The sequence below is a fragment of the Podarcis raffonei genome, chromosome 13, assembly GCF_027172205.1.
Source record: "Podarcis raffonei isolate rPodRaf1 chromosome 13, rPodRaf1.pri, whole genome shotgun sequence".
Taxonomy (NCBI): domain Eukaryota; kingdom Metazoa; phylum Chordata; class Lepidosauria; order Squamata; family Lacertidae; genus Podarcis; species Podarcis raffonei.
Genome location: NC_070614.1, coordinates 51090365 through 51117902, shown reverse-complemented (window position 1 = coordinate 51117902; position 27538 = coordinate 51090365). Strand labels below are relative to the sequence as shown.

The 27538-nt window shown below is 51.1% G+C and overlaps 1 protein-coding gene across 2 annotated transcripts in view; it reads right to left on the bottom strand.

The window, feature by feature from the left end:
• Positions 1-4332, bottom strand: part of KCNAB3 (potassium voltage-gated channel subfamily A regulatory beta subunit 3) — a 34512-nt gene extending 30180 nt beyond the window's left edge. For both annotated transcript variants that reach the window (XM_053362173.1, XM_053362174.1), the window contains exon 1: positions 3929-4332. In XM_053362173.1, coding sequence (XP_053218148.1) covers positions 3929-4164 — 236 coding nt within the window. In that variant the 5' untranslated portion in view covers positions 4165-4332. The remainder of the gene's footprint in view (positions 1-3928) is intronic.
• Between the last annotated feature and the right edge of the window lie 23206 nt (positions 4333-27538).

Here is a 27538-nt window from a genome sequence, read left to right as displayed (position 1 = left end):
ACAATATACCCAGCCCTAAAGCAATGACAAACCTAGACAGCATCTTAAAAAGCAGAGACATCACCTTGCCGACAAAGGTCCGTATAGTTAAAGCTCTGGTTTTCCCTGCAGTGATGTATGGAAGTGAGAGCTGGACCATAAAGAAGGCTGATCGCCGAAGAATGGATGCTTTTGAATTCTGGTGCTGGAGGAGACTCTTGAGAGTCCCATGGACTGCAAGAAGATCAAACCTCTCCATTCTGAAGGAAATCAGCCCTGAGTGCTCACTGGAAGGACAGATCCTGAAGCTGAGGTTCCAAGACTTTGGCCACCTCATGAGAAGAGAAGACTCCCTGGAAAAGACCCTGATGTTGGGAAAGATGGAGGGCGCAAGGAGAAGGGGACGACAAAGGGCGAGATGGTGGGACAGTGTTCTCAAAGCTACCAGCATGAGTTTGACCAAACTGCGGGAGGCAGTGGAAGACAGAAGTGCCTGGCGTGCTCTGGTCCAGGGGATCACGAAGAGTCGGACACGACTAGACGACTCAACAACAACAACAACGTACCCAGCCCTGAGCTCGTGCCAGATCATAAGGCCATATTAAAGGACAGGGGAGCCCCCGCCCACTTCCTAAATTCTTTAAGACAAGGCGCTTGACTGCAACGCAGGGACCACACACCCCATGCTGACTGGGACTGCTGGGAGTTGTAGCTCAAAGCAGCTAGCTGGGGGGCGGCGGCATCAGGTTGGCAAAGGGTGAGCTACCTGGTCCAAGACGAGAACAGGGTGCAGATGGTAGGAGGGGTAGGTTACTGGGGTCCTATAGATCTGTCTAACCCCAGGGCACAATCCTACAGGGAATATCTCCTGTGCAAGCCGTTTTGAGCCTCTCTAAAGGCTTGTGTGCCAAGGGGCAAGACTGGGTTTTCTGCCACAGGTATCCAGAGCTCTTGGCCCTTTGGAAGCGATAGCCCCAGGTGACTCAAGCCAGCTGGTCAACCTGCAGGAAAACCCTCAGTCACCTGGCCAGGGGAGACATTACTCCACACACCCCCCCCAAATCCTGGAGGCCCAATAAAGTGACTAATAATCCATCAATCTCCCTGAGTGTAATCAAAACCTATTCCAGGGGGCGACACTCCAGATATGGTTGATGGTTATTGGGTGCTGAAAATGGCATGTGCGATGGCTGCTTGTGCCGGTTCAGTGGTATGCAAAAAAGCACTCTCTACATGCTCAGGGGTCACTAGCTGAAAAAGACTTTCACCCAGCCCCCAGCACAAATTTTGCTCTCTTCTGATTGTAGTGATCGCCCCTCCCCATGCACTTAAACCTCAGTTTGGGGTTTCCTCTGCACAATGCACTTATCCTCCCCTCCATAAAAAAAGTTAATATGCCATAAACTTCCTTAGGCGCCTTCTGTACACAGCAATGGTTGGATATAAACACTGAACATAAATAATAAATATTCAGCAATGTTTTCATCTACATCTTCAAGAGGAATGAGATCAGAAGCGGGAATACAATTTGCGGCCCAAAATAGAACACTATACCTGTATTTTTACATAAATACATCAACCTCCTCTGCGCAGACACACAAAAACACATATACATATTAATTTCTTTCTTGCAGAACTGAGGTCCTTGACCTTCACCTCTAGCTAGGACCCCCCCCCATTCCCATGCAAGACCCAGGCTCCCCACCCCTGCTGCTCCCTTGCCCCCTCCCCACTTTCCCACAGCCCCCAAGGAACAGACATGACTCCACTCCTCCTGTGGAAAGTTCAGCATCTCCTGCTTTTAATCTGGCTTTCTAACCTCGGAACTGGGCTGGCTCCGGCCCAGGGCAACCTGAGCAGAGGCGCAGAGCGGCAATTATGGGCTCTGCCAGGCGGTTTGGAAGCCGGCCAGCCCCAGCAACAACCCTACTCTGTGGTGCACCAGGGGAATTGGACCCAGGAGTCCTGGCCGCCTGCCAGGCCCATCCCAACCTCGCTCGAAAACCCACTCCACTCGGCTCCTGTGCCAGAAGAACTCAGGAGTCCTGGCTCCCTTCCCCTCTTCCCCCACAGCCTATTTCTAGGCAGGCAAAACACACACAGCACATAAAAGGAAACCCCAGATTCCTCCTGCCTTCACGTTTTCATATATTCCCCCCCCCAAAAAAAAACACTCAGCAGAAATAACAGCCTCTTCGTGAAACACCACCACTAGGCCTCACTGCCCTTCCTGGGTCTGCGGACTTGTGCCAGAGGGGTGTTTATACATAGCACAGGCCTAAATTGGGCTGGGATGAGAATGAGGGAAGATTCGAGGAGTGCTTGGGGGGGGGGCGGGTTCCAGTTCCTTTCTCTTCCACGGCCCCCCCCCGCATTACTGCAACATTCAGACATTACGCCAAAACAAATGCAGAGAGATTTTGGCTGGCCTTTAATTTTTTTTTAGCATCCAAACCTGACCTCCCTCGCCACAATCCCTCTCCTGGGGAAACCTGCAGATTGTGGGTTTCTCCAGATTGCGTTAAGATACCGCTACACCCCTCCCTGACCTTCCAGAGGTGATGGGCTCCCATGATTCCAAACCACACTCCCAATTTTCCTTTTTTCAAAAACCTCCAGAGTTTTTTCCCAAGTTCATGGGGGGGGGTCCTCCCTCCCCCGTCTTTATGCACCCCTCCTTGCTCCAACCCGCTAGATCCTATGTCCCTACCCCTGTTTCAGAGAACCCAGGCGTCCTGGCTCACAGGCACAGCACCCCCCCCCGCCCTACAAGGCTCTTTCCTCCCCACCCACCCTTTCTTGTGAGCAAATGGATTAACCTTGGGGTTAGCAGAGATCTGTCCCAACTTTGATTAAAATGCCAAATATGAAGAGAGAGATTGGAAGTGTGGCGTCTGTGCAGTTCTGAGTCTGTGCTGGGGTGGGGGGCGAAAGCAGTAACTACTGGGGGGGGCGCTGCTTTGGCCTCTTTGTGCCTCCCCACCCCCCATTCCAAAACAGCTCCTCTAAAAGGAACCGAACTCGCTGCGTAATCCAGAGTTAGATGAAACCCCCCCTTCAGCCTTTTGAGGTTCAGGGAGAGCTTTTCTACCCAGGACCCCACCCAATCTTTCCTCCTTCACCCCAACAGTTCTCTTACCCCCCCCCCACATTTAGGGTAGGATCCTGGCCTGACACAACCTCTGTTTGTAGGTCAGAATTTCTTCTCAAAGAACCCAGGAGTCCTGGGACCCCTAGTATCGAAGTATCTACAAGGGACAAGTTCACACTCCCCCCCTTTCCCCACTCCCCCAATAGCTGCCCCAGGGATTTTGCTCCCCTCCAACGTGCCTTTCCTGCTTCTCCTTGCCCTCTGGACCACATCCTCAGCAAGCTGCACCCCAACAAAGCCCCCCCCCCGCCGCCGCAGAGGATGAGCTGCCAGCCTCAGAAAAAGCCAAAATCCCACATTTACATCCCCCAAGAATTTTGCAAAGAAGCATCTCATAAAATCTTGCTTCCACATGTGGTGTGACTCCCCCCCCCCAATCGCGTCTTCCCTGCAAGGTCCTTCTTCATCTGCAGAATCCGCCTTCTCCCTTGCCAAGGGACTGAACCTCCCCCCCCGCCAAATCCTCTATCCTCTCTCTCCAACCCATCCTCCAGCAACCCCCATTGGCAGCAGACACCTCCCGTGGGGTGTCCTGCAAACGATTGCGACTCTGCCCCCCTCCTCATAATCTCAGGCAGAGAGTTCTCCTTAGTAACCCCATAGCACCCCCCCCAGCAGTTTAAACTCCTTTCACCTTCCTCTGGGACAGGGGTGAGGTCCCGTGCCAGAGCACCAGCTCCCTTCATTCTGCCCCACCCCAAGCCCTCTCCATGGATCCCTCCAGCCTAAAACCCCCTCCCCCCGCTCCAGCCCCCCCCTTCTCGAGATCCCATCCCCCATCAGAAAAAAAGCCCCTACCTGTAGTTCATGCCCGTGGCTCGGCCGGTGGACTCCCTCAGCAGGAAGGCGATGTGGGGCAGGTTCTGCCCTGGAGCCCGCGGCCCCATGGCTAGCCGGGGTCCCTTGCCGGGGGGTTGGTACCCCCCATTGCCTTGCCCCCCGCTGCCCTGGCCCCGCGTCCCCCCGCCGCACAGCCGGTCATCGCTGCTCCGGCTCCGCAGGTTCTGCTCCGTGCAGGCGATGGAAACTTGCATGGCTCAGCCGGGGACCCCCCAACACCCAAAGGTGTGTCCCCCCCCCCACAACGCACCCAGGGGCTTATGGGCTGTGGGCGCCTGGCAGCCTCCTTCCCTGTGGGGGGAGCTGCATGCAAAGAGGGGTGGTGGCAGGGACGTCTTTGACGGGAGGGGTGCTGAGATGGGGGGGGGGGACTGGCCAGGCTGCAGTGGGGGGCGAGGAAGAGGAGGGCACCCTCAGTACAGCTGCTGTCCGGGATGCCGCTCCTCGCCCCGGTTTAGCTGGGCCTCATTTGCATGCCAGGCTCCTCCCCCGCCGGCCTTTTTTTGTGGGGGGGGGGAGGCGAGGGGACCCGCTGCGTTGGAGGAGGAAGGATGCTCGGGGATGCAGGCGAAGATGCAGGCAGAGGCGGAGATGGGGAAAGCATCCTCTGGACCGCCGCCTCCACTTCCTCCTCCTAAAGCTCTTAGGGAGAGGGAGGGGGGCAGCAGGACTCCTGGGCTCCCGGGGATTGGCGTATGTGACTGGGGGGCGGGGGGCGGAAAAACGAAAGGCCACGACAGCTGCGGAAAGCTTTTAACGGGGACACGTGTTGCCCCCGCTGCTCTTAACCCCCCTATCTCTCTCTTGGCTCGGATAATCCACCCAAAGAGGAATGATGGATAAAGTTAAGAGCATCCATAAAAAAGAAAAAAGGGGGGGGAGAGAAAGGATTTGGGGTAATAGCAGTTTAGGACTTTAAGCGCGGAGAGGTGGGAGGGAGGGTTGAGGGTAGCACTTAATGGGGGAGGGAGAAACAGCCACGCGGGTGGTCTGTATCAGTGGGGAGGGTGTGCAGTGGGGAACATGGAATAGGGGTGAGATGGGAGTAGAGGAATTAGGGGGCAAGGAAGAAGCCCCTCTCCCCAAGGGGAACGGGGGTGAAACTGGTGGTTCTGCAAGGCTCCCTTCTGGAGGCAAGTTGGAAGGGCAGCTGACTCCCCCCCCCCACATTTGGACAATATTTTGGCACCAACTAAAGCAGCCCTCCTGGACTAGTAGCCACAGAGAGTCTCATCCCCCATGAGTTTGCCAAACTCTCTTTTAAAGCCATCCAACTTGGCGACCATCACTGAGTCCTGTGCGAGAGTATTCCAAAGTTTAACAAGGGCTGTGTGAAGGACTTTCTTCTGACCTGAATATTCCAGTGTTCACTGGACGTCCATGAGAAATGCTTTCTTTCTCTTCACTTCTTTCACAATGCATAATGCTATGAATTTCCATCATGTCACTTCTGGGAGTTCCTTTTGTGGCATGTTTCCAGGCACAGACCCACGCTTTAAAGCTGTGTCCAAACCCTCTTTATTTGCCCTAGGTTTTTTTCTGGAGAAACCCCCGCTATTTACTGATGAATCAGAGCAAAGGGCAATCCGCAGAAGAAAACCCGAATTGCCGTTGGTTCCGATTCAGCGTTAAAGAGCGGGGTTTCCTGGGGAAAGCCGTGGTGTGTTCTCAGACATGGAGCTTTAAAGTGCAGACCTTTACTGAGAAAGTGTGGGGCACAAAAGAAGTGTGGATGAGCCCTTCTTCACCTTTTCTCTAAACCTTTCCTCAGTTGCTCCATCCCCTTGCCCTTTTCTGAACCTTTTCCAGCTCTACAACACCCGCTTTGAGGCAAGGCAACCAGAACGGTATGCGGTATTCCGAGTGTGGTTGCACCATAAATTTGAAGAACCACATTATGATTGTGGCAGCTTTATTTTCAAATTCCCATAGCCTGGAATTTGGATTTTCCCCACAGCTGCCACACACTGCGTCAACACCTCCATCGAGCTGCCCGCTGTGCGCTCAAATTCTCATTCTGGACCCAGGTTGCTGGCCCAGCTGTAAGGCAAAGTGCGGGAGCTGCCTCGGGTGGCAGACGTGAGACCTGGGCGAGCAGCATGTGCTGTCCTGCTTCTTCCTCTCAGGTGAGGCTACCCCATCACTAATATCGGAAGAAAGGTTCGACAGTCAGTGCTTCTCTATGTGGAAGGGGATGCGGGCATATTATCCTCTGCCTTGGGCAACAAAATGGACATTCGATGCAGCTGAACGTTGGAAGATTCAGGATGGATAAAATAAGGTACTTCTTCGCAGCAAACTGTGGAAACTCCCTGCCACAGGAGGGAGTGATGGATTTAAAAGAGGAGCAGACCAATTATTGGAGGCTAAGGCTATCAATGGGATGCGGGTGGCGCTGTGGGTTAAACCGCAGAGCCTAGGGCTTGTGGATCAGAAGGTCGGCAGTTTGAATCCCCGCGACAGGGTGAGCTCCCGTTGCTCGGTCCCTGCTCCTGCCAACCTAGCAGTTCGAAAGCACCTCAAAGTGCAAGTAGATAAATAGGTACTGCTTCAGCGGGAAGGTAAACGGCGTTTCCGTGCGCTGCTCTGGTTCGCCAGAGGCGGCTTAGTCCTGCTGGCCACATGACCTGGAAGCTGTACGCCAGCTCTCTCGGCCAGTAAAGAGAGATGAGCGCCGCAGCCCCAGAGTCGGTCACGACTGGACCTAATGGTCAGGGGTCCCTTTACCTTATGCTAATAGTAACACCTTGAACTTGGCCCAGTAGCAAATCGGCAGCCAGGGCAAATCTCTGAGCAGAGGCGCTGCATGCCGACAGGGTCTCACTCCTGCCGGCAATCGTGCTGCAGCATCCAGCACTAACTGCAGCTTCCGGATCACACGCGAGGGAAGCTCTACATAGAGCGCAGCACAGCAATCTGGTCTTGAAGTAGGCAGTGCAGGAACTACAATGGCCGAGCTTTCCTGGTCCAGGAATAGTCATAGCGTCTGTTGCAGTTTCACAGCTGCCCACCTGTCCGTCAATATCTTCTGCCTTCTTCCGGATTTGGCAAGCGGTGCTTTGGGTTGCCAATTGCTGCATCGCAGCTTCCTCACTAATTTCTTCTTCTTTTGTTTATAATTTTTATTAAGTTTTCTGTTTTACAATTTAAAATACGCATTTTACATCCTTAAGATATCAGTGACTCCCCTTCTCAGGGGCCCCTTTACCTTTAAGGATATCTATGGCTACTAGCCAGAGGCTGAAATGGATAGAGGCTGATGGAAACTGCAGGAGGGGAGAGAGTGGCCTTGCACTCAGCCCTGCTTGAGGGTTCCCCACGATGGCCATCTGGTCAGCCACTGAGAGAACAAGATGCTTGACTGCATGGGCCTGATCCTGCAGGGCCTTTCTCATGCCCATGTTCCTTCGGCCCAGACTGGCCCTGTCCAATGAGTTCTGTCTCTTTAAATGGAATAGGCCATGGGTGGGCAAACTAAGGCTCGGGGGCCAGATCCGGCCCAATCGCCTTCTAAATCCGGCCTACAGATGGTCTGGGAATCAGTGTGTTTTTACATGAGTAGAATGTGTCCTTTTATTTAAAATGCACCTCTGGGTTATTTGTGGGGCATAGGAACTGATTCATTCCCCCCCCGAAAAAAAATATAGTCTGGCCCCCCACAAGGTCTGAGGGACAGTGGACCGGCCCCCTGCTGAAAAAGTTTGCTGACCCCTGGAGTAGACCTTAACAAATACGGTTGAGGCAACCTTTGTCCGCAAATAGTTGGTTGGTTCCATGGTGAAGTTATTGGGAATTTGCAACCAGCAACCCAGTTCAATTCTTGGTGGAGCCGTCTTAAGGGAAGGTACTGTAACGCCTGTTTCCCACACAGAAGCTCCCACGTTCAATCCCCGATGGCATTTCCAGGTAGGGCTGGGATAGCCTGAAACTCTGGAGAGCTGCTGCCAGTCTGTGTTGGCAATACTGAGATGGATCCTAATGGTCTGACTCCACCCAATTTTTAAAATTGTTGTTGTTATTATTAATTGAATTTGTTAGGTGCTTATCTTGGTCCGGGCAGCACAAAGCGACTTACAACCATACAGGCAGACAACCCCCTGCCACAGAGATGCATTAAAAACATCCCACACACTTCTAAAAGGATGGTTAAAGGACAAAGGCCTTTCAAAAAAATGAAAGAAGGAATGAAAAAAATACAGAATTTATATCCATAATGTAAGGTAATTGCTAAAGTACTCAAAATTCCAAACATTAAGTTATTGTGAGTTATCTGGTTCATTTCTTATTTGCTCAGTTGCAACACACGTCCAACCTGGAAATTTCCAAATGTTCATAATGTTTTAATCAAAATCATTGCTAGATATATGCTCCATGCAAATTCACTCACACACACAACAGAGGAAGTAACCTAACAGATCTGAGCTCCTCTAAAACCAATTTCCGCAAGTGCTTTCCATTATTATAAACGTACTAGATTCTGTTCCTATGTTCTGTTTGTCGGTAGGGACGTGGGTGGCGCTGTGGTCTAAACCGATTGGAGGGTAGGAGGTCCGAATCCGTTCTAAGGGGGTGAGCTCCCACTGCTCTGTCCCAGCTTCTGCCAACCTAGCCGTTCAAAAGCATACAAGTGCAAGTAGATAAATAGGGAGCGCTGTGGTGGGAAGGTAAACGGCGTCCCCATTGCACCAGAAGCGGTTTAGTCATGCTGGCCACATGACCCAGAAAGCTGTCTGTGGGCAAATGCCAGCTCCCTTGGCCAGAAAGCAAATGAGTGCCGTACCTCATAGTCACCTTTGACTGGACTTAACTGCCCAGGGCTCCTTTACTTATGTTCTCCTATGTTCCTCTGCCAGTTTGGCTGCTGCCATCCCTCGCTCCTCCTCTTTTATGCCCAGTGGAGGCCAGAGATGAAAAAGTTGATCAGTTTCCCCTTTGGACCTCGCCACCACTGCCCACTTGCTCACATTGGCTGCTTGAAGCAGTTGCCTAACGATAGGGCCGGCCTGCATTAGAAGGACCAGCTGTGACAATGGCTCTATGTAGTTCCTCTGAAGACACTATTAGTCACTCGTAAATATGTAGGGCCTTGATAAATGTCCTGCTTTTACATTAAGATAATTCAGTGCTAAGGGGTCGTTGTTTTTCCGCAACCCGTAAAAAAGGAAAGGAAAAAATAAACCAGGGGAGGTGTGTAATTAAAGCTTACCTCTCACCCCCCCTTGAGAGAACAGGAACTGACATTAAGAAAATGCACGGGAAAGCGTGGGATGCCATTTGCTTGACGCAAGGTCGTCTACACAACAAATCAGAACGGATGCCCAATAAACAGCCAATCTCGTCTAACCCCACAGCAAAATTTGGTGCAAACAAGTCTGGTTGACCTTTGCCCCCAGCCTCCTTCTGCTCAGACCCGCTGGGTGGCTACATTCCCTCTTAAACAGCTGCGCTGTGTTCAACAGCGGTTGAACTCGCACTCGCCACCCGAGGCCCATGATTCACCCAAGAAATGCAGTGGTGAATTTTCAGGGAAGCGGCTGGCAGCTCGGCAGGTAGATCACCTGTTTTGTGTGCAGAAGGTCACAGGTTCTCAAGGTGGGGTTGGGAAACATCTGTTCCTGAAATCCTTGGAAGCTACCGCTGGCTTGGTCTGACTAGGTATAAACCAGCTTCTAGAACGTAAGAGGGAACCAATGAGCAGGAAGGCATATTCCTATCCCTGGCCACAATTCCAGTCTTATTTACCGTATTTTTCGCTCTATAAGACGCACCAGACCACAAGACGCACCTAGTTTTTGGAGGAGGAAAACAAGAAAAATAATATTCTGAATCTCAGAAGCCAGAACAGCAAGAGGAATCACTGCGCAGTGAAAGCAGCAATCCCTCTTGCTGTTCTGGCTTCTGTGATAGCTGCGCAGCCTGCATTCGCTCCATAAGACGCACACACATTTCCCCTTACTTTTTAAGAGGGAAAAAGTGAGTCTTATAGAGCAAAAAATACGGTATTTATATCCCATCTCTAAAGAGCTCAAGGTGGTGCACATTTAATCCCAACACCCCTGTGAGGTAGGCCAGCCTGAGAGAGGCAGTGACTGGCCCCCAGGCCACAACTCAGTGAGCTTCCCGGCCGAGCAGGAATTTGAACCCTGGTTTCTCCCAGGTCCTGCTCTGACTCTCTAACCACTACACCACACTGTCTCTTGAATCCTGCACCCGGCTTCTTTTACCTGCATCCCACAGACGAGTCAGGCCGAGGGTCAATCCCGTGGCTGGCCAGGAAGGCACCCAGTCTGCTATCAGGGCTGCTGCAGCCTTGGGGATGCGGAGGAGACGGGCTCTTCTTCTTCAGGCCGCCCCTCCCAGTCCGTGGCGGGGTGCGCCGCAGAGGGGTCCCGAAGGCGTCTGTGCCGTGCGGCTTGTAGGGGTACATGGTGCGGCATCGGCGGGAGCAAGAGAGCGGCTGGCGGAAGGGCAGCCGTGTGGCTGAGTGACGCCCCTTGCCTTCAGATGGGGAAAGACGTTCGCCACCCACCTTCCTACGTGTTTTGGGAAAGGGGGGCAAACGAAGGCATGGAGGGGAAGGGCAAAGCCCCTGAGCTCTTCGTCACCTCTCAGTTGTGGAGATGCGAGGTGTCGGCTGAGGAAGCCGGAGGGAGAAGGAGCCAGGGTGGGTGGGAGCCGATGACAGCGGTACGCAGAAGTTATTTCGGGCCGTCTCAGGAGCGCTGTGTGCCAGGGCCTGCCAGATACTCTCTGCTCTCTCAAGGGCAACGCCCAAGGGGTGAGCCCTTGCTGGGGAAACTACAGCACTGTATGCAATTGGGGAGGGGGACATAACAGGGCTTTTTGTGTGCGCGCCATCATCATATCCTGCCGAGATGAACCATGTGACTGAGCCAGGGTGGCTCAGTGGTTAGAGCGTTGGACAAAGACCTGGGAGAGTTGTTGTTGTTGAGTCGTTTAGTGGTGTCCGACTCTTCGTGACCCCCTGGACCAGAGCATGCCAGGCACTCCTGTCTTCCACTGCCTCCCACAGTTTGGTCAAACTCATTTTAGTAGCTTCGAGAACACTGTCCAACCCTCTCGTCCTCTGTCATCCCCTTCTCCTTGTGCCCTCCATCTTACCCAACATCAGGGCCTTTTCCAGGGAGTCTTCTCTTCTCCTGAGGTGGCCAAAGTCTTGGAGCCTCAGCTTCAGGATCTGTCCTTCCAGTGAGCACTCAGGGCTGATTTCCTTCAGAATGGATACGTTTGATCTTCTTGCAGTCCATGGGACTCTCAAGAGTCTCCTCCAGCACCAGAATTCAAAAGCATCCATTCTTCGGTGATCAGCCTTCTTTATGGTCCAGCTCTCACTTCCAGGGTTCAAATCCCCGCCTGGCTATTAAGCTCGCTGGGTGTAACTTTGGGCTAGGCACTGCCCCCCCTCTCTCTCCCTGACCTTCCTCACGGGGGTGTTAAATGAGACAGGGGAGAACTGCGTATAAAACTTTGAGCTCCTTGGAAGTGGGGGAAAAGAAGGTAGGCTGTAATCACAGTAAATAAATATATAAATAACCAAGCCAGCTTCCTGGGCCATGTAGTAAATCGCCTGCAGCAGCTCACAAAACTCTGGTTAACGTGCCTGTCCATGCACACCTGAAAGAAGCAAGAAATTGCACTGACTAAAGCAACAAATCCTTCTTTCCTTGCCTCTGGTCACCCGCAGGCACTATCAGCTCACCGTAGGTGACCAGGAAGAACGGCTATTGCCAAACTCTGGATTAGGAATCTAGACTTGCTGTTTCGATAGGACGTCCTCTGGCTCAGGCTCTCCACCCTCAAGAAAGAAGCCTGAATCGGATATTATGACGTCTACATTTGCACAGTTTCCAAAAGACCTAGGATGTGTGTACCTCCCCCGCACCCTTAACTCACTGTCAGGGGAAAAAGGCGGGGTATGAATAGATATATTATAATAAATATTAACCTGCTATCTGCTTTTTTAAGAATTCAGAGAGCTAGATCCCAGGTGGATTTAATGTTTTTGCATGCAGATTTAAGTGAGTTAGCATATGCAAAGGGGGCCTCCCCTCTCTCTCCCCAAACGGAGAGATGCTTAATATACTCTGTATTTCATTAAGGGGCAATTTGTTCCCATCAAGGGTGAGTTGGCAGCTGGCAGGACTGGGTGGGAGTTTCCACAAGCTCCCTGCTGGGTTGAGGACATCCTGGGAGATGGGAGATGACACAGTCACCAAGATGCCTCATCGGAGCTGACGCCAAAAGCTGGAAGCGGTGGGTGTGCTCAGCCAGCCCAGCACGCCTGCCCCCTTCTCTTCCTCCCACCTCCAGGAGAATGACACAAAAATCAGATAGGGAGTCCACACATCTACGTAAGGGGGCTGCGTGGGGAGTGGATGTGGTGCAAAGTCAGCCAGATTTGCTCAAAGGTTGACCCACAAGACAACGTCAAGCGCTCCACTTTGCAAAGTGTACGCCTCTCTCAGCTTCCCTAAAAATTCATGAAGGATGGGGGGAAAAGACACGCCTGCAGTTGTCATGCATGGCAACCAACACCACCTTTCCCCAACCTAGTGTCCTCCAGATGTTTTGAATTCCAGCTCCCACCAGCTGCAGCCAGATGTGTTAGTCCAATCGCCGGTCATGCAGAAATTGCAACTCGAGAATCCTGGACAGCCATTTTTTTCTGTTTAAAAAACTTACAATGAAGGAGACTCCACCACCTTCGTTCTGCTGTTTGAATAACAACAACAACAATATATTTATACCCTGCCCATCTGGTTGGGCTTCCCCAGCCACTCTGGAAATATTAAAATATAGTAATACAGCAAACATTAAAAGCTTCCCTGAACAGGGCTGCCTTCAGATGTCTTCTAAAAGTTTGGTAGTTGTTGTTCTCTTTGACATCTGGTGGGAGGGTGTTCCACAGGGCGGGTGCCACTACCGAGAAGGCCCTCTGCCTGGTTCCCTGTAACTTGGCTTCTCGCAGTGAGTGAACCACCAGAAGGCCCTTGGAGCTGGACCTCAGTGTCCGGGCAGAACGATGGGGGTGGAGACGCCCCTTCAGATATACTGGACCGAGGCCATTTAGGGCTTTCAAGGTCAGCACCAACACTTTGAATTGTGCTCGGAAACATACTGGGAGCCAATGAAAGTCTTTCAAGACCGGTGTTATGTGGTCTTGGCGGTCGCTCCCAGTCACCAGTCTAGCTGCCGCATTCTGGATTAGTTGTAGTTTCCGGGTCACCTTCAAAGGTAGCCCCACATAAAGCGCATGGCAGTAGTCCAAGCGGGAGATAACCAGAGTGTGAGCCACTCTGGAGAGACAATCTGCGGGCAGGGAGGGCCTCACCCTGTGTACCAGATGGAGCTGGTAGACAGCTGCCCTTGACACAGAATTAACCTGCGCCTCCATGGACAGCTGTGAGTCCAAAATGACTCCTAGGCTGCTCACCTGGTCCTTCAGGGGCACAGTTGCCCCATTCAGGACCAGGGAGTCCTCCACACCTGTCCGCCTCCTGTCCCCCCCAAACAGTACTTCTGTCTTGTCAGAATCTCAATCTCTTAGCCACCATCCATCCTCCAACCACCTCCAGAAAGTTCTTCCTAATGTTTAATCAGAATCTCCATTCTTGTAATTTGAATCCATTGGTACGGGTTCTACTCTCTGGACCAGCAGAAAACAAGGTCATGCCCTCCGAGTCTTCTCTTCTCTAGGTTGAACGTGCCCAACTCCCTTAACTGTTCCTCAAAAGGCACCTCGTTCCTTCCAAGGCTTTGCAAGCCCTTTATCGTATTGGTTGCCCCACTCTGCATACCTCCTAGCTTGTCAATAGCCTTCTGAATCTGTGGTGCCCAGGACTGGACACAGGATTCCAGATGGGGTTTGAGGCAGAACGGAGTAGTACAGCGGGTGGCACTGTGGTCTAAACCACTGAGCCTCTTGGGCTTGCTGATCGGAAAATCGGTGGTTCGAATCCCCACAACGGAGTGAGCTCCCATTGCTCTGTCCCAGCTCCTGCCAACCTAGCAGTTTGAAAGCACACAAGTGCGAGTAGATGAATAGGTACCACTGCGGCGGGAAGGTAAACGGCGTTTCCGTGTGCTCTGGTTTCCATCACGGTCTTCCGTTGCGCCAGACGCGGTTTAGTCCTGCTGGCCACATAACCCTGAAAGCTGTCTGTGAACAAACGCTGGCTCCCTCGGCCTGAAAGCGAATGAGTGCCGCAACCCCATAGTCGCCTTTGACTGGACTTAACTGCCCAGGGGTCCTTTACACCTTTTACCTGGCAACTTGCATTCGCCAGGAGCGACGCCTCAACACTTTCCACATGCTCTGTGTCAGGAAGATTTTGGGCATGGCATGGCAGGGCAGAGTCTCAAAGAAATATGAGCTCTCCCAAGGCCACAATCCCAGCATCTTCACACTCCTGTCATGTTCACAGGATGGAAGAGGGCAGGAACTTTGAGAACATGCTCTACAGGGAGCTGGCTTCAAAAACCAGGTCTGTTGGCAGACCAGCTGAGGTGAAACGGGAAGGCGCTCTCCCCTCCGCCAAAGCCTCATATCGTGCTTTGTTCAAACCAAACCCCAAACAATTCTTCCAGCGAGAGCAAAATAGCTACTACAGAGGCACCCACCAGGGCGCAGGAAATCACTAATTAAAAGGGGGCATCTCCCCCCCCTTTTAAAAAAACCTTCTAAGTGGAGATTCCCAGTTGGTATTTGTATGGAAACACTATTGGTGTTTTTTTTTTTTTTTTTAAAGAATTGTTTTATATGTAAATGCATTTTTTTAAAGAAAAGAAAAAATCCAATTGTTTTAACTCTCTCTGTATGTGGATACGTGTGTGTTTATTGCATTGTAAATTGCTTCAAGTTGTCTCCTAGAAATTGATTCATAAATAAAATAAACAATTCAGTAATGCCGTGGATAGAATGGAAAGAAGCAAGGGCCCAGGGCCTCAAGAGTCCTTTTCCCAGTATATATTGGACAAGCTGCCGCTGCAATTGCACTTTGAAAAATTCTCATTTTAATTTGGGCTCAGTTATTATTACTCTCTCTCTTTCCCCAGCCTCCCTCCCCCTGGTTTTACTACTCATTGATCTTCATTCGATGTCATCTTTATATGGTTAGTGTTTGTATTGTTGTTAGCCAGTGGGGCCCCATCCATCTGGAGGGGAAATAATATATCCACACAGAAAACACTGGAACAGACCGCTCTGGCCGTTATGTCCTTTGGCAGGGGCCGGGCAGTGGCCAAATCTGGAGAAAAGAGGAAAGCTTAAGACGAGCCCTTAAACTGGACCAGACCAAAGTGGGCCCATCTAGTCTGGCACCCTGTTCTCACAGTGGGATAAGAGCAATTCCCTTTTAATTCCCAGTAACTGGTTTCCAGTAATTGGTATCCATGGGATGCGGGTGGCACTGTGGGTTAAACCCAGAGCCTAGGACTTGTTGATCAGAAGGTTGGCGGTTCGAATCCCCGCGATGGGGTGAGCTCCTGTTGCTCAGTCCCAGCTCCTGCCAACCTAGCAGTTCGAAAGCACGTCAAAGTGCAAGTAGATAAAGAGGTACCGCTCCAGCGGGAAGGTAAACGGTGTTTCCATGCGCTGCTCTGGTTTGCCAGAAGCGGCTTAGCCATGCTGGCCACATGACCCGGAAGCTGTACGCCGGCTCCCTCGGCCAATAAAGCGAGATGAGCGCTGCAACCCCAGAGTCGGCCACGACTGGACCTAAAGGTCAGGGGTCCCTTTACCTTTTTAACTGTTATCCAGACACATGCTGCCTTCTCCAGTGGAGGCAGAACCTAGCCATCTTGCCTAGTGGCCACTGAAAGCCTCTTCATCCACAAATGTGTCCAACCCTTTTTATAGCCACCCAAGTTGGTGGCTGCTTACTGCATCTTGTGGCAGTGAGTTCCACAGTTTAACTCTCTGCTGTGTGGGAAAGGTCCTTCCTTTCGCCTGGCTTTAATTCCCACCATTCAGCTTGCATGGATGACCCCACCACGTTCTAACTCTGAAAGAAGGGAAAACTCTTTCTCTGCTTTCTCCGCACAATGCTAAATTTTAACACATCTGTATCCCTGTCTCTCTTTAGCCCGCTGGGTTTCCAAAAGCAAAAGCTTCCATGGCCGTAACCTGATCCAGCCCTTTTGATTGTTTTGGTCGCCCTTTTCTGCAACTTTCCTGGCGCTACAATATCCTTTCTGAAGCGTGGCCACCACTTCAGAAACCGTACACGGTGTTCCAAGTGTGATGGCACCACACACTTCTGTAAAGGCACTGTAAGATTGGCAGTTTTATTTTTGATCGCCTTTTAAATCATCCCTAGCATAGAATCCAGCTTTTCCACAGCTGCCGCACACTGGGGCTCTGCACATGTTATTGCTGACTTCGGCAATAATGATGGTTTTTGAAGCTGAGTACACATTAGCCACAATCCATATTTATTCTGTAGTTTCTTGAGATATAATGCTGTTTGATGCATTTTCCCTCAAACCGGCTCCTGCCCAATTTGAAAATGCAAGCCATGTTTACGCTGAGGTGTGTACACTAGGAACAGCACATGATCAGATGCCAGGTTCGTTTGAGTTCAGCACAGGGAGACAAATCAGGTGATCTGCATTGGTGACTGCACGCCTACCCACTCTCTGGTGTGTACAGCAATGCAAAAACCAAAACCAAAAAACAGCTTGAAATGCAATCGGGGGGAGGGGGCGGAAGGGCAGATGACCACCAATGTGTACATAAAAGGTAAAGGGACCCCTGACCATTAGGTCCAGTCGCGGACGACTCCGGGGTTGCGGCGCTCATCTTGCTTTATTGGCCGAGGGAGCCGGCGTCCAGGTCATGTGGCCAGCATGACTAAGCCACTTCTGGCAAACCAGAGCAGCGCACGGAAACGCCGTTTACCTTCCCGCCGGAGCGGTACCTATTTATCTACTTGCACTTTGACGTGCTTTTGAACTGCTAGGTTGGCAGGAGCAGGGACCGAGCAACGGGAGCTCACCCCGTCGCGGGGATTCAAACCGCCGACCTTCTGATCGGCAAGCCCTAGGCTCTGTGGTTTAAGCCACAGCGCCACCCACGTCCCAGCTCTGGTGTGCACAGCAATGCAAAAACCAAAACCAAAAAACAGCTTGAAATGCAATCGGGGGGAGGGGGCGGAAGGGCAGATGACCACCAATGTGTACATAGCCCTGGTCAATGCTTCAACTGAACTATCAATTGTGACAGTTGAACAGTGTGGTGCAGTGTGACGCCACAGCAAAAAAATGCTAATGCATTTCTAGCTTGCATCAACAGAAGTATAGTGTCCAGACCAGGGGTCCCCAAACTAAGGCCCACAGGCTGGATAAGGCCCAAGGGACTTGTTTATCCGGCCCGTGGCAATCCCCGCCGCCCGCTCTTACCGGCACTGCACGGCTGCCCACTTCCGGGTTGGTGGAGCACTGGAAATAACTTGTGCGCATGCGCAAGCATTAGTTCTGGTGCACATCCGGGTCAGAGGAGGCTATTTCCGGTGCTCCTCCGACCTGGAAGTGCGCCGGAAATAGCGTGTGCGCATGTGTATGGGCACGCGCTCCCCCGCCCTCCAGCCTGTCGCACGATCGGCACTGGAGACACTGGCCCGAGGCACGGTAAGTTAGCTGACCCCTGGTCCAGACCAAAGGAAGTAATGGTACTGCTCTATTCTGCCTTGGTCGGACCCGAAGGATATTGGCAAGCTGCAACATGTGCAGAGGAGGGTGACCAAGATGATCAAAGGTCTGGAAGCTGTTCCAAGTTGCATCACCTTTCCCAAAGACCAAGGATCAAAGATTCAGAAGTCTCCAGACCAGGCTGTGACTTAGGGTTTGGCACGACCCTGATGAACCTCGGATTTCACCAGGCTCATTCTTCGCACTCAACTCCCGCAAGAAAGGTAATTTGTGAAAGCACAGAGAGGAATGGCAGACAAAATTAATGGACTACGCAGAATTGGATAAGATGACAAGAAGGATTTGAAACCTGCGGGACCAGAGATTCACAGAAGATTGGAAGAAATATACGAACTATTTGAAGAGCAACTGTAATCAACAAATTACGCTAGTAGGTCTACAAGAAGTTTTGTAAGGAGGAATATATGAATTAATGCAAAGAAGATAAAGAAAAGAGACGCTAGTTATATTTAAATGTAATAGTGAAAGTAAGAAATGTAAATTGAGTGGAAAAGATTGGAAAATTTTCAGATGTGATTGATGGAAGTTAAAAAAAAGTGTATAAGATGTAAAGTAAGTTTAATAATTGTTGAAAATGTTATGTTAAAAAACTAATAAAAATATGTATTAAAAAAAAATTGTGAAAGCACAGTGTTTGCTAAAGTAGTTTCCCCTCCCTCCCCAAATACTGAAAGCTAGGTTCTTGCTTAATCTATCTATCTATCTATCTATCTATCTATCTATCTATCTATCTATCTGCATGTCTCTGAAGTACCGTATATTCCAAGTGAGAAGGAAGAAGTTTTCTAAAACCATTTGCCTCCGATGCTCAATAATAAATCCAGAAAGTTATAAAAAATAAAAATGCAGCACAGCTTTAACTTCCGCCTGCTGCCTGGCATTCAGATTTGGGGGGCGGGGGAAGGGCTTTTGGATTAAACAGCCGGTTACCACCATAGCCCACAAGAATACATCATCACCATCAATTTACCCTCCTGACCTTCTTTTGAAGATGCTGAACAGACCAAGCTCCTTAAATCTCTTGCCCAGAAAGGGTCACTCCTTATTCCACCCTGTCCCAATCCCCGCCACACACACAGAGCAGCCTTCTAAAAACAGACTGTGCGAGAAGTCAAGCTGAGAAGTCAAGAATGCCACTCAGAAGCGGTTTCTGGTGGGCTCAGGAAGGCTCCCTTGATGTAGAGATGGCAAATCAAAGCGTGGTGTCGGCGCTGCCAGGCTTCAAGAAGCACATCAAGGCGGCCTCTGGATATCCAAGAGCCAACATCCTCCTCTCTCCTCACCAGGGACTAGATGCATGAGGAATGGTGCCAAGGAGGAGACCCAGATGCCCTGGGCAGGAGGCGCTAGGCAGGTCTGCTGCATGCTTAGGGAAAACCCTTTGTTGTATAGAATTGGGCATCAGTCCGTGCAGACCATACCAAGCCAAAAGGACTCGTGGTCCGTCTGTATAAGGCAGCTTCCTTAGCTATGATTCCTGCAACGAAGTGGGTTATTATTGTTCTTGGCATCCGTCTGTCTTGAGAAACAATGAACTGCAGCTCGGGGGGTGAAATCAAACCTCTGCATTAGCAGTCCTGTGCCAAGAACTAACAGTAGCAGCAGAGAAAACATGCTCCCCTCTTTATTTCCAACTTTCTTGGGCACATGAAACTAACCACAATTACCTTAAATTTCTGCTTAACCCTCAAGAAAGAAGGGCGTTTTTGCTGGCCAGGTTTAATTCAAATCCATCAAACCCCCTTTGGGGAAGGTTCTCAGGCAGGGTGGAAGGAGAAAGAACTTGCCCAGGTGAAGACCACCTGGTGGAAATCCTCACACATAGGGTTTTCAATGGTAAACTATATGCTGATCTCCGCCAGCAATTTCTAGATCAACTCTGTATCCCCAAATGGAAACCAGAGTCCGAGGTCATACATTTTCTATTACTGGGGAATGCTCAGGAGCTCACCAACTTTGTGGCTAAATATCTCTATCTGGTTTTTTGTTGTCGAAATAGACTGCCGACGTCTGATCTCCCTGGAGACCTAGAGATGTGACGATAGACTGCTCTGCCTCCTTTTCTTTAGCAAATGTTTTGTGCCGCTGGGGAAGTGGTAATTCTGTATTGATTTGTTTTGGATGTTTGTATGTGATGCCAATAAAAGGTTTGGTGATGATTAGTAGTTCTGAAGTGACCTCCTTGGGCATCAGTCTGGGCGGTGTGTCTAGAGGTCCTGGGCTGCCCGGACAAGACCCCCATCTCAACCTCGATGATGGGGTCCAAAGCAAAGCAAAGCAAGACGTTTGGCACCAGCTTGGCTGCTGGAGTTGCTGGAAGGAGGTGTACAAAGGCACCATCCAACTGCCTTAGGGACTCCAGATTTGTGTAGGTTTTACTCCTGAGCTGTTTCTTCTCCCGAAGGCAAGGCAGCGGGGGTTAAGGATCAGAGCTTTCCTTCTCCAATATGGGCTCCCTTTTCCAGGTGGACGAGCCCCATCTGCCCCTCACTTCCCTCTACAGCAGGGGTCAACAAATTTTTCAGCAGGGGGCCGGACTATATTTTGAAAGGAAAAAAAAAGAACGAATTCCTATGCCCCACAAATAACCCAGAGATGCATTTTAAATAAAAGGACACATTCTACTCATGTAAAAACATGCTGATTCCCAGACCGTCCGCAGGTTGGATTTAGAAGGCGATTGGGCCGGATCTGGCCCCCAGGCCTTAGTTTGCCTGCCCATGCTCTACATAAATCCAGAGCCTGCCTTCACATGCAGAGAAAGTCCCTAACTCCCTGAGGGTTTGAGATTCATCGGCTCCTCTCACCTGGTTCAGCCGGCCGGCCGAAGCCGTTTCCCATGGTGTGGCCGCAGTCGCATGCTGACAGCTTCTAGGAGCCAAAGGTGAGAGTTGAGTGCAGATGGGGACCAGAGGTGGACAGGCTACCCCAGAAGGAGCAGGACATGTTCCCCACCAGAGGTTCTACCTTTCCTCTAACGCCCCATTATTATTATTACGTATTAAATTTGAATACCACCCTCCATCCACAGATCTCAGGGCAGTTCACAACACAAACTAGACGACCCATTTGGGTCCCCCCAATTCTACAGGTCTGTGATTAGGAACAGCAACATTCCCTCGGAAACAACTCCCTGTTTTCCATGAGCACATTCACAGAAAAAACAACAACTTTCCTTGAGCACTAGGAACTTGTTTTGCAAGGACTAAAAGCAACGCTGCCACCATTGCCCTAATACATGCTGGGGTTCAGGACAGCTGCGCATGAAAGGCACCCTTTCAGGGCACCCACCTGAGTCTCTGACTAGCTTGCCCCCCCCCAAGTGCCACATACCTGTACACCATGCCGGTGCGTGTGCTCTCCAGCTCCTCAGCGCTGATCCCGGCTTCCAGCAGATAGCTCTCGAGCCGCCGCCTCTCCATCAAGCACCTGGCCGCCTCCAGCACCTGGGCGGGGGTCAGGGGCTGCCCCTCTCGCCCCATCTGGCCTCCCTGGCTGGCTTGGCTCCGCCGCCGGACGCTCTCCCCCCGCGCCCCTTTGGTCTTCTTGGGCAGCCCGTAGAGTTCGTCCACGCTGAACTTGCCCCCACCCCCGGGTCCCCGGCCCGCGGGCGCCGGACCTCCCCGTGAAGAGCTGGCGAACATGATGCCTGGAGGGGCTTCTGCCGGGGTCGGGGGAGGCCTGGCGGAGATCCCTGCGGCACCTGCGGCACCAGAGCCGAGGACAGCGGCTTAGCCGGAGCCACGGTGCTTAATGCCCGGAGATTCCCTTCTCACTCCCTTCCCTCCCTCCCCACGGGGGAGGGAGAATGTGGGGGATTTGCTGGCCTGGCAGCTGGTGAAGCATGGCCTCTGACACCCCCCTCGCTACCCTCCCCCTTTCCTTGCCCTATGCCCCTAAATCGCCATATCCTATCCCAACAGCCCATCGCCCTGTTCGGGACGGTCTCGTTTGACGCTCTTAATTCCTTCCTCGTAGATCTGATTCCCCACCAGTTGAATTTGCAGCGGGAAATCTCTCGCACGCTTCTGGCACACCAAAGAGCGGGAGCCCTGGTGGCAGCCACACTCCTGGCGTGTCTTCCTTGATGGGACACCTCCTTCCCTCTTTCTTTTCACGACACTCCTGTTTGTGGACGCCCAAGTGAGAAAGGCCACCTAACTACTGGTCAAGGGTGCCCTAGGCCCAGGAAAGCAACAGGAGGGCTCAATTTGCCTTGAGATGTGTTATTGGAAGCTAGAATCTCCCTGCTGGTCAAGGAATCACAGCAAGGCTGAAATCACAACACAAAATTCGTCGGAAGGGAATCCAGGCACAGCCTTGAAGACCATCTTTGATCCTTCTCCCGTGCTAAGTGCATCGCAGGTGCCAGATTTTGTCAACGCAGGAGAGCAAGCGGAATGATAAATCCAATTTAGGCTTTATGTTCACATTACGAAATGGTTTAAAAAGAAAACCGGCTTAAGTCGCCCGTGTTCGAAATTGGCATCTGGGGAGGGAACTACCTTATTTTCTGGAAGGGAAACTACGTGCAGGAGTCAGAGCTACAAAGAAAGAATACAGTGGTACCTCGGGTTAAGTACTTAATTCGTTCCGGAGGTCCGTTCTTAACCTGAAACTGTTCTTAACCTTAAGCACTGCTTTAGCTAATGGGGCCTCCTGCTGCCGCCGCGCCGCCAGAGCACGATTTCTGTTCTCATCCTGAAGCAAAGTTCTTAACCTGAGGTAATATTTCTGGGTTAGCCGAGTCTGTAACCTGAAGCGTATGTAACCTGAGGTACCACTGTATTACTAATTACCTGCCCTTCGCTGTAAAGGAAGGCTTACAACATTGAAACGTGGTATGAAAAAGTTTAAAACAACTTACAGAAAGGAAGTTGGTCTTAAAGACATGCACGTCAAATGTCAAAAGCAGGGGGAAAGAGTTTCATAGAATCATAGAGCTGAAGACTGGGAAGGGACCCTGAATGTCTTCAGCAGTTGCCAGAAGCTGTATGATAGTGCCAGATACACCTCTGTTTCACAGCTTATGGGTCACCACAGAGAAGGCCCTTTCCTGGGATGCCACCCCCTGAGCCTCTGTGGGCAGGTAAAGGTAAAGGGACCCCTGACCATTAGGTCCAGTCGTGACCGACTCTGGGGTTGTGGCGCTCATCTCGCTTTACTGGCCGAGGGAGCCGGCGTAACAGCTTCCGGGTCATGTGGTCAGCATGGCTAAGCCGCTTCTGCCGAATCAGAGCAGCGCACAGAAATGCCGTTTACCTTCCCGCTTGAGTGGTACCTATTGATCTACTTGCACTTTGATGTGCTTTCGAACTGCTAGGTTGGCAGGAGCAGGGACCAAGCAACGGGAGCTCACCCCATTGTAGGGATTCGAACCGCCGACCTTCTGATCGGCAAGTCCTAGGCTCTGTGGTTTAACCCACAGCACCACCCACGTCCCTGAGGAACAACCAAAAGGGTCCACTCTGCTTAACTCAGCACCCAAGCGGGTCTGTAGGAAGGAGGCAGTCTTTCAGATATTTGGGGCCTGAGTTGTTTAGGGTTTTAAACCCTCCAGCACCTTCCACTCCGTCTGGAAATGAACTGGCCACCAGTGGAGCTGTTTTAAAACAGGGGTTATATGAGACCTTCAGGGAAACCCCCACCAGTAATCTGGCTGCTGCATTTTGGAGCGACTGGAGTTTCCGTGTCACAGCCCCATGCAGAGGGGGAACTGCTAGGCTCCAGTCTGGAAGTTACCAGAGCATGGAGTACAGTGGCTAAGTCATCTCTGCCCCAAAGGGGCTGTAGCTGGTGAACCAGTCAGAGCTGGGGAAAAGCCACTGAGAAGCCTCCACTAGGGATGGGAAAGAGGTCAGGTAGATTTGCCTGTAAACGCAAATTGAATAATTTGCACTTTCTGAAATGATACGCGAATCAAATTCCCAAACCTGCACGTCTCCGAATTTTGCAATGCAATTTATCCTGCCTAGCAGTGTGTACAAAAACGCATATGGCAAGGAGAGCATGCACATGAAATGCATATGAAAACATGCAATGATGTTAAAGAAAAAATAAATAGAAGGGGAAATATGGCTTTTAATATGCACATACAGTGGTACCTCAGGTTAAGTACTTAATTCGTTCCAGAGGTCTGTACTTAACCTGAAACTGTTCTTAAGCTGAAGCACCAATTTAGCTAATGGGGCCTCCTGCTGCTGCCACGCCGCCAGAGCACAATTTCTGTTCTCATCCTGAAGCAAAGTTCTTAACCTGAAGCACTATTTCTGGGTTAGCGGAGTATGTAACCTGAGGCGTCTGTAACCTGAGGCGTCTGTAACCTGAGGTACCATTGTATTAGGGAAAACTGCACATAAAAATGTGTGTTATTAGGAGAGATTCATACCACTAAAATGCCGGTTTTTAAAATAAAAAGAATTACAAACAGATGGGGAAAGTGAAAGAGACCGAAATTGACAATTTCGCCCACCTGCCAGGTCCTCACTGTGCCCTCAAAGGCAGCAGTTAGAAGCTACAGCTGCACACACTTCCAAGAGTTAAACCCCAGCTGGGCCAAGCGTTGGCAGGCCCCACCGACGCCGTTCCCATTTGGGGCTTTGTAGGAATTAAACTCGGGAACTGTGCAAAATTCAAAGCTTCTCAGCACACCCAAAGCACTCTGCCTCTGGCCTGACACCACCTGGTCAGCTCACTGGGATTAGCGGGAAGCTAATGGGTATGTGTGTCAGGCGGGTGGGGAGATAAAAAGAGAGCAAATCGGCGTGCGGCGTGCGGCAGGGAGGGCCCAGGAGGAGGAAGGGCCAACAAGTGGAGTCCTCTTGCTGAAGAAATGTTGCCAAACCCCAGCTCAATGTGGAAATCCAGATTCACCCTGCATTTATCCTCCTTAAGATAACAGCCCACTTAGTCCAGCTTCCTGATCTCACAGCGGCCAACCAGATGACCAAATTCCAGGAAGGAACGGAGCACAAGAGCCCTCTCTCCTCCTGTGGCTCACAGCAACTGGTATTCAGAAGCATTTACTGCCCCCAAGTGTGGAGACCCAACATAACCATCATGCCTGATTGTCGCCGATAGCTTTACCCTCTATGAATTTGTCTGATTTCTCTTTGAGTTGGCGGCCATCGCTGCCTCCCGTGGGAGCGAGTTCCCCGGTTTAACTCTGCGGTACAGAAAGGGACGTGGGTGGCGCTGTGGGTTAAACCACAGAGCCTAGGACTTGCCGATCAGAAGGTCGGCGGTTCGAATCCCCGCCACGGGGTGAGCTCCCGTTGCTCGGTCCCTGCTCCTGCCCACCTAGCAGTTCGAAAGCACGTCAAAGTGCAAGTAGATAAATAGGTACTACTCCGGCGGGAAGGTAAACGGCATTTCCATGCGCTGCTCTGGTTCGCCAGAAGCGGCTTAGTCCTGCTGGCCACATGACCCGGAAGCTGTACGCCGGCTCCCTCGGCCAGTAAAGCGAGATGAGCACCGCAACCCAAGAGTCGGTCATGACTGGACTTAATGGTCAGGGGTCCTTTACCTTTACAGAAAGGATGGCTTCCTCCTTCCTAGGGATGTTGGGAAAATTTTGAGGAAAACAGAAACGGGAGTGGAAATTCGCTGATTCGCCCCGCGTCCCGAACGGAAACCAATGCAGTCTGCAAACAATATGCTGTCATGCCCCGGTTTGCACTGAAGTGAATGGGGTGGAATACTCTGATGACAATGTTCACCACATAATTGTGTGAATTACCTAAATTACATGATTTTGCAACAGTGAGACACGTTAATGCAGTTTTTGGGCAGAAGGTGAACGGCTGCAGAAATGCAACGGACATGGAAACCGATGCCTTTTATTCCCCTTGCTATATCCTCTCTTCCCCAGCTGCATCTTTCAAAAGACCCCCAACCCCAACCGCAAAACCTCAACTACAACTTCTAAACCGAGACAACATGTGGAGGTTATCTGAATAAATCCTTCGCAAAGGGCTGTGGGCATCTCTTTGAAAATGGCAGGGTGAGTCAAAGGACCTATCCAGGAAACCAGACGTTCAATGGCAACAGAAAGTTCTGCCAAGAGAGAGACTTGAGACAGCCTTCCTTCTGCCTTCACAACACAGTACCTTAAAGATATTTTTGACAGCCACTCCCATCAGCACTGCCGTATTCTGCTGGGGATTATGGGAGTTGTAACCCGAAATATCTCAAGGGTACCAGGTTGGAGAAGGGTGGTGAAAGACGTATTATTACATTTTAAAATAAAATAAAATACTGTGATTATCTGAGCAGGCACCACCAGTTTTCTATGCTCAGGCCACTGAGGATAAATGGGAGCCGCTGGCGATAACCCAGGGGGCACTGCCAAGATCCTGAGTTGTTACCTTTATAAACTAGAATCAAACCAGGGGCATCCTGACGCTTGGAGGGTCATCAATCATGCTTGCTAGTCCTGTCTTGGGGCATGCAACCTGACGAGCAGGATCCTGGAGGTGTAGTCTTCTGGGCTCTGAAAGCAGGGAGATTTAAGACTTCACTTAAAGCAGGACTCTTTCATTGTGACTTCAAGGTTTTATTTTAGGCAGGCTCATTTGAAAAAGGTAGATGGGGTCAGCTGTTCCAGGAGATGGCAGTCTCAGGAGGAGGAGGAGGGGGAAAACTTGGGCCCTGCCCTATAGAATACAGGGCTGAATCCAGCCAGCATTTTTCGATTCTCAGACATGCCGCTCCCCTCTCCTCACTACCTGCTTGTCCTTGTTGTGTCCTGAGGGATTAAGCAAAGATAATCCCCGCCAGACACTAAAGCCCAGCACGGAGGATGGGCGCTTTGCTCTGCCTTTTAGCAGCAGGAGATACCTGGCAGCTGACCTGCCCTTGTTTCTTTGCTGAGACACTTCCGACATTCAGGGGTCCTGGGTGCGAGCTGGGACAGCAGGGGACACCCATAACCGTCTGCATGTGCACAATCCTGGTCCCCATAGGACACCTTTGTGATTTATGTGCCTGTACTAGATTCAAGGGACACAGGTGGCGCTGTGGGTTAAACCACAGAGCCTAGGGCTTGCTGATCAGAAGGTCAGCGGTTCGAATCCCCGCGACAGGGTGAGCTCCCGTTGCTCGGTCCCTGCTCCTGCCCACCTAGCAGTTTGAAAGCATGCCAAAAAGTCCAAGTAGATAAATAGGTACCACTCTGGCGGGAAGGTAAACGGCATTTCCGTGCACTGCTCTGGTTCGCCAGAAGCGGCTTAGTCATGCTGGCCACATGACCCGGAAGCTGTACGCCGGCTCCCTCGGCCAGTAAAGCGAGATGAGCGCCGCAACCCCAGAGTCGGTCACGACTGGACCTAACGGTCAGGGGTCCCTTTACCTTTACTAGATTCAAGAGGCATCTTGTTTTGGCAACCTTTGTAAGCTGCTTTGAAAAGCAGGGTGTAAGTATTCTAAATAAATATAAATAAGCCTCCTTTTTGGGAGGGAGGGCACCAGGGCACGAGAGAGGTTATCCTAAGAAGAGACCGCTGGATCAGGCCACTGGACCACCTAGCCCACTGTCATGGGTTATGCTCCTGAATGCCAGCCGCAGAGTGCCACAGGAGGGGAGAGGGCTCTTGCTTGTGGGTTTCCCACTGACATCTGTGTGGCCGGACTAGATCCAGCAGCTTCTTCTTATGTCATGCTTCAAAAATGTCATTTCGCCAGCCCTTGAATGCAAGTCCAAGCCATCCACCAAGTGACCTTGAGGGGCATTTAATTGGATGCATCTCCAGGCTAAGGTTTTATACCATTTAACGGACCAAGATCACCAGCACGGCAATATGAAACCTTTCAAAGCATGCAAAATCGATCATGACAAGAGAG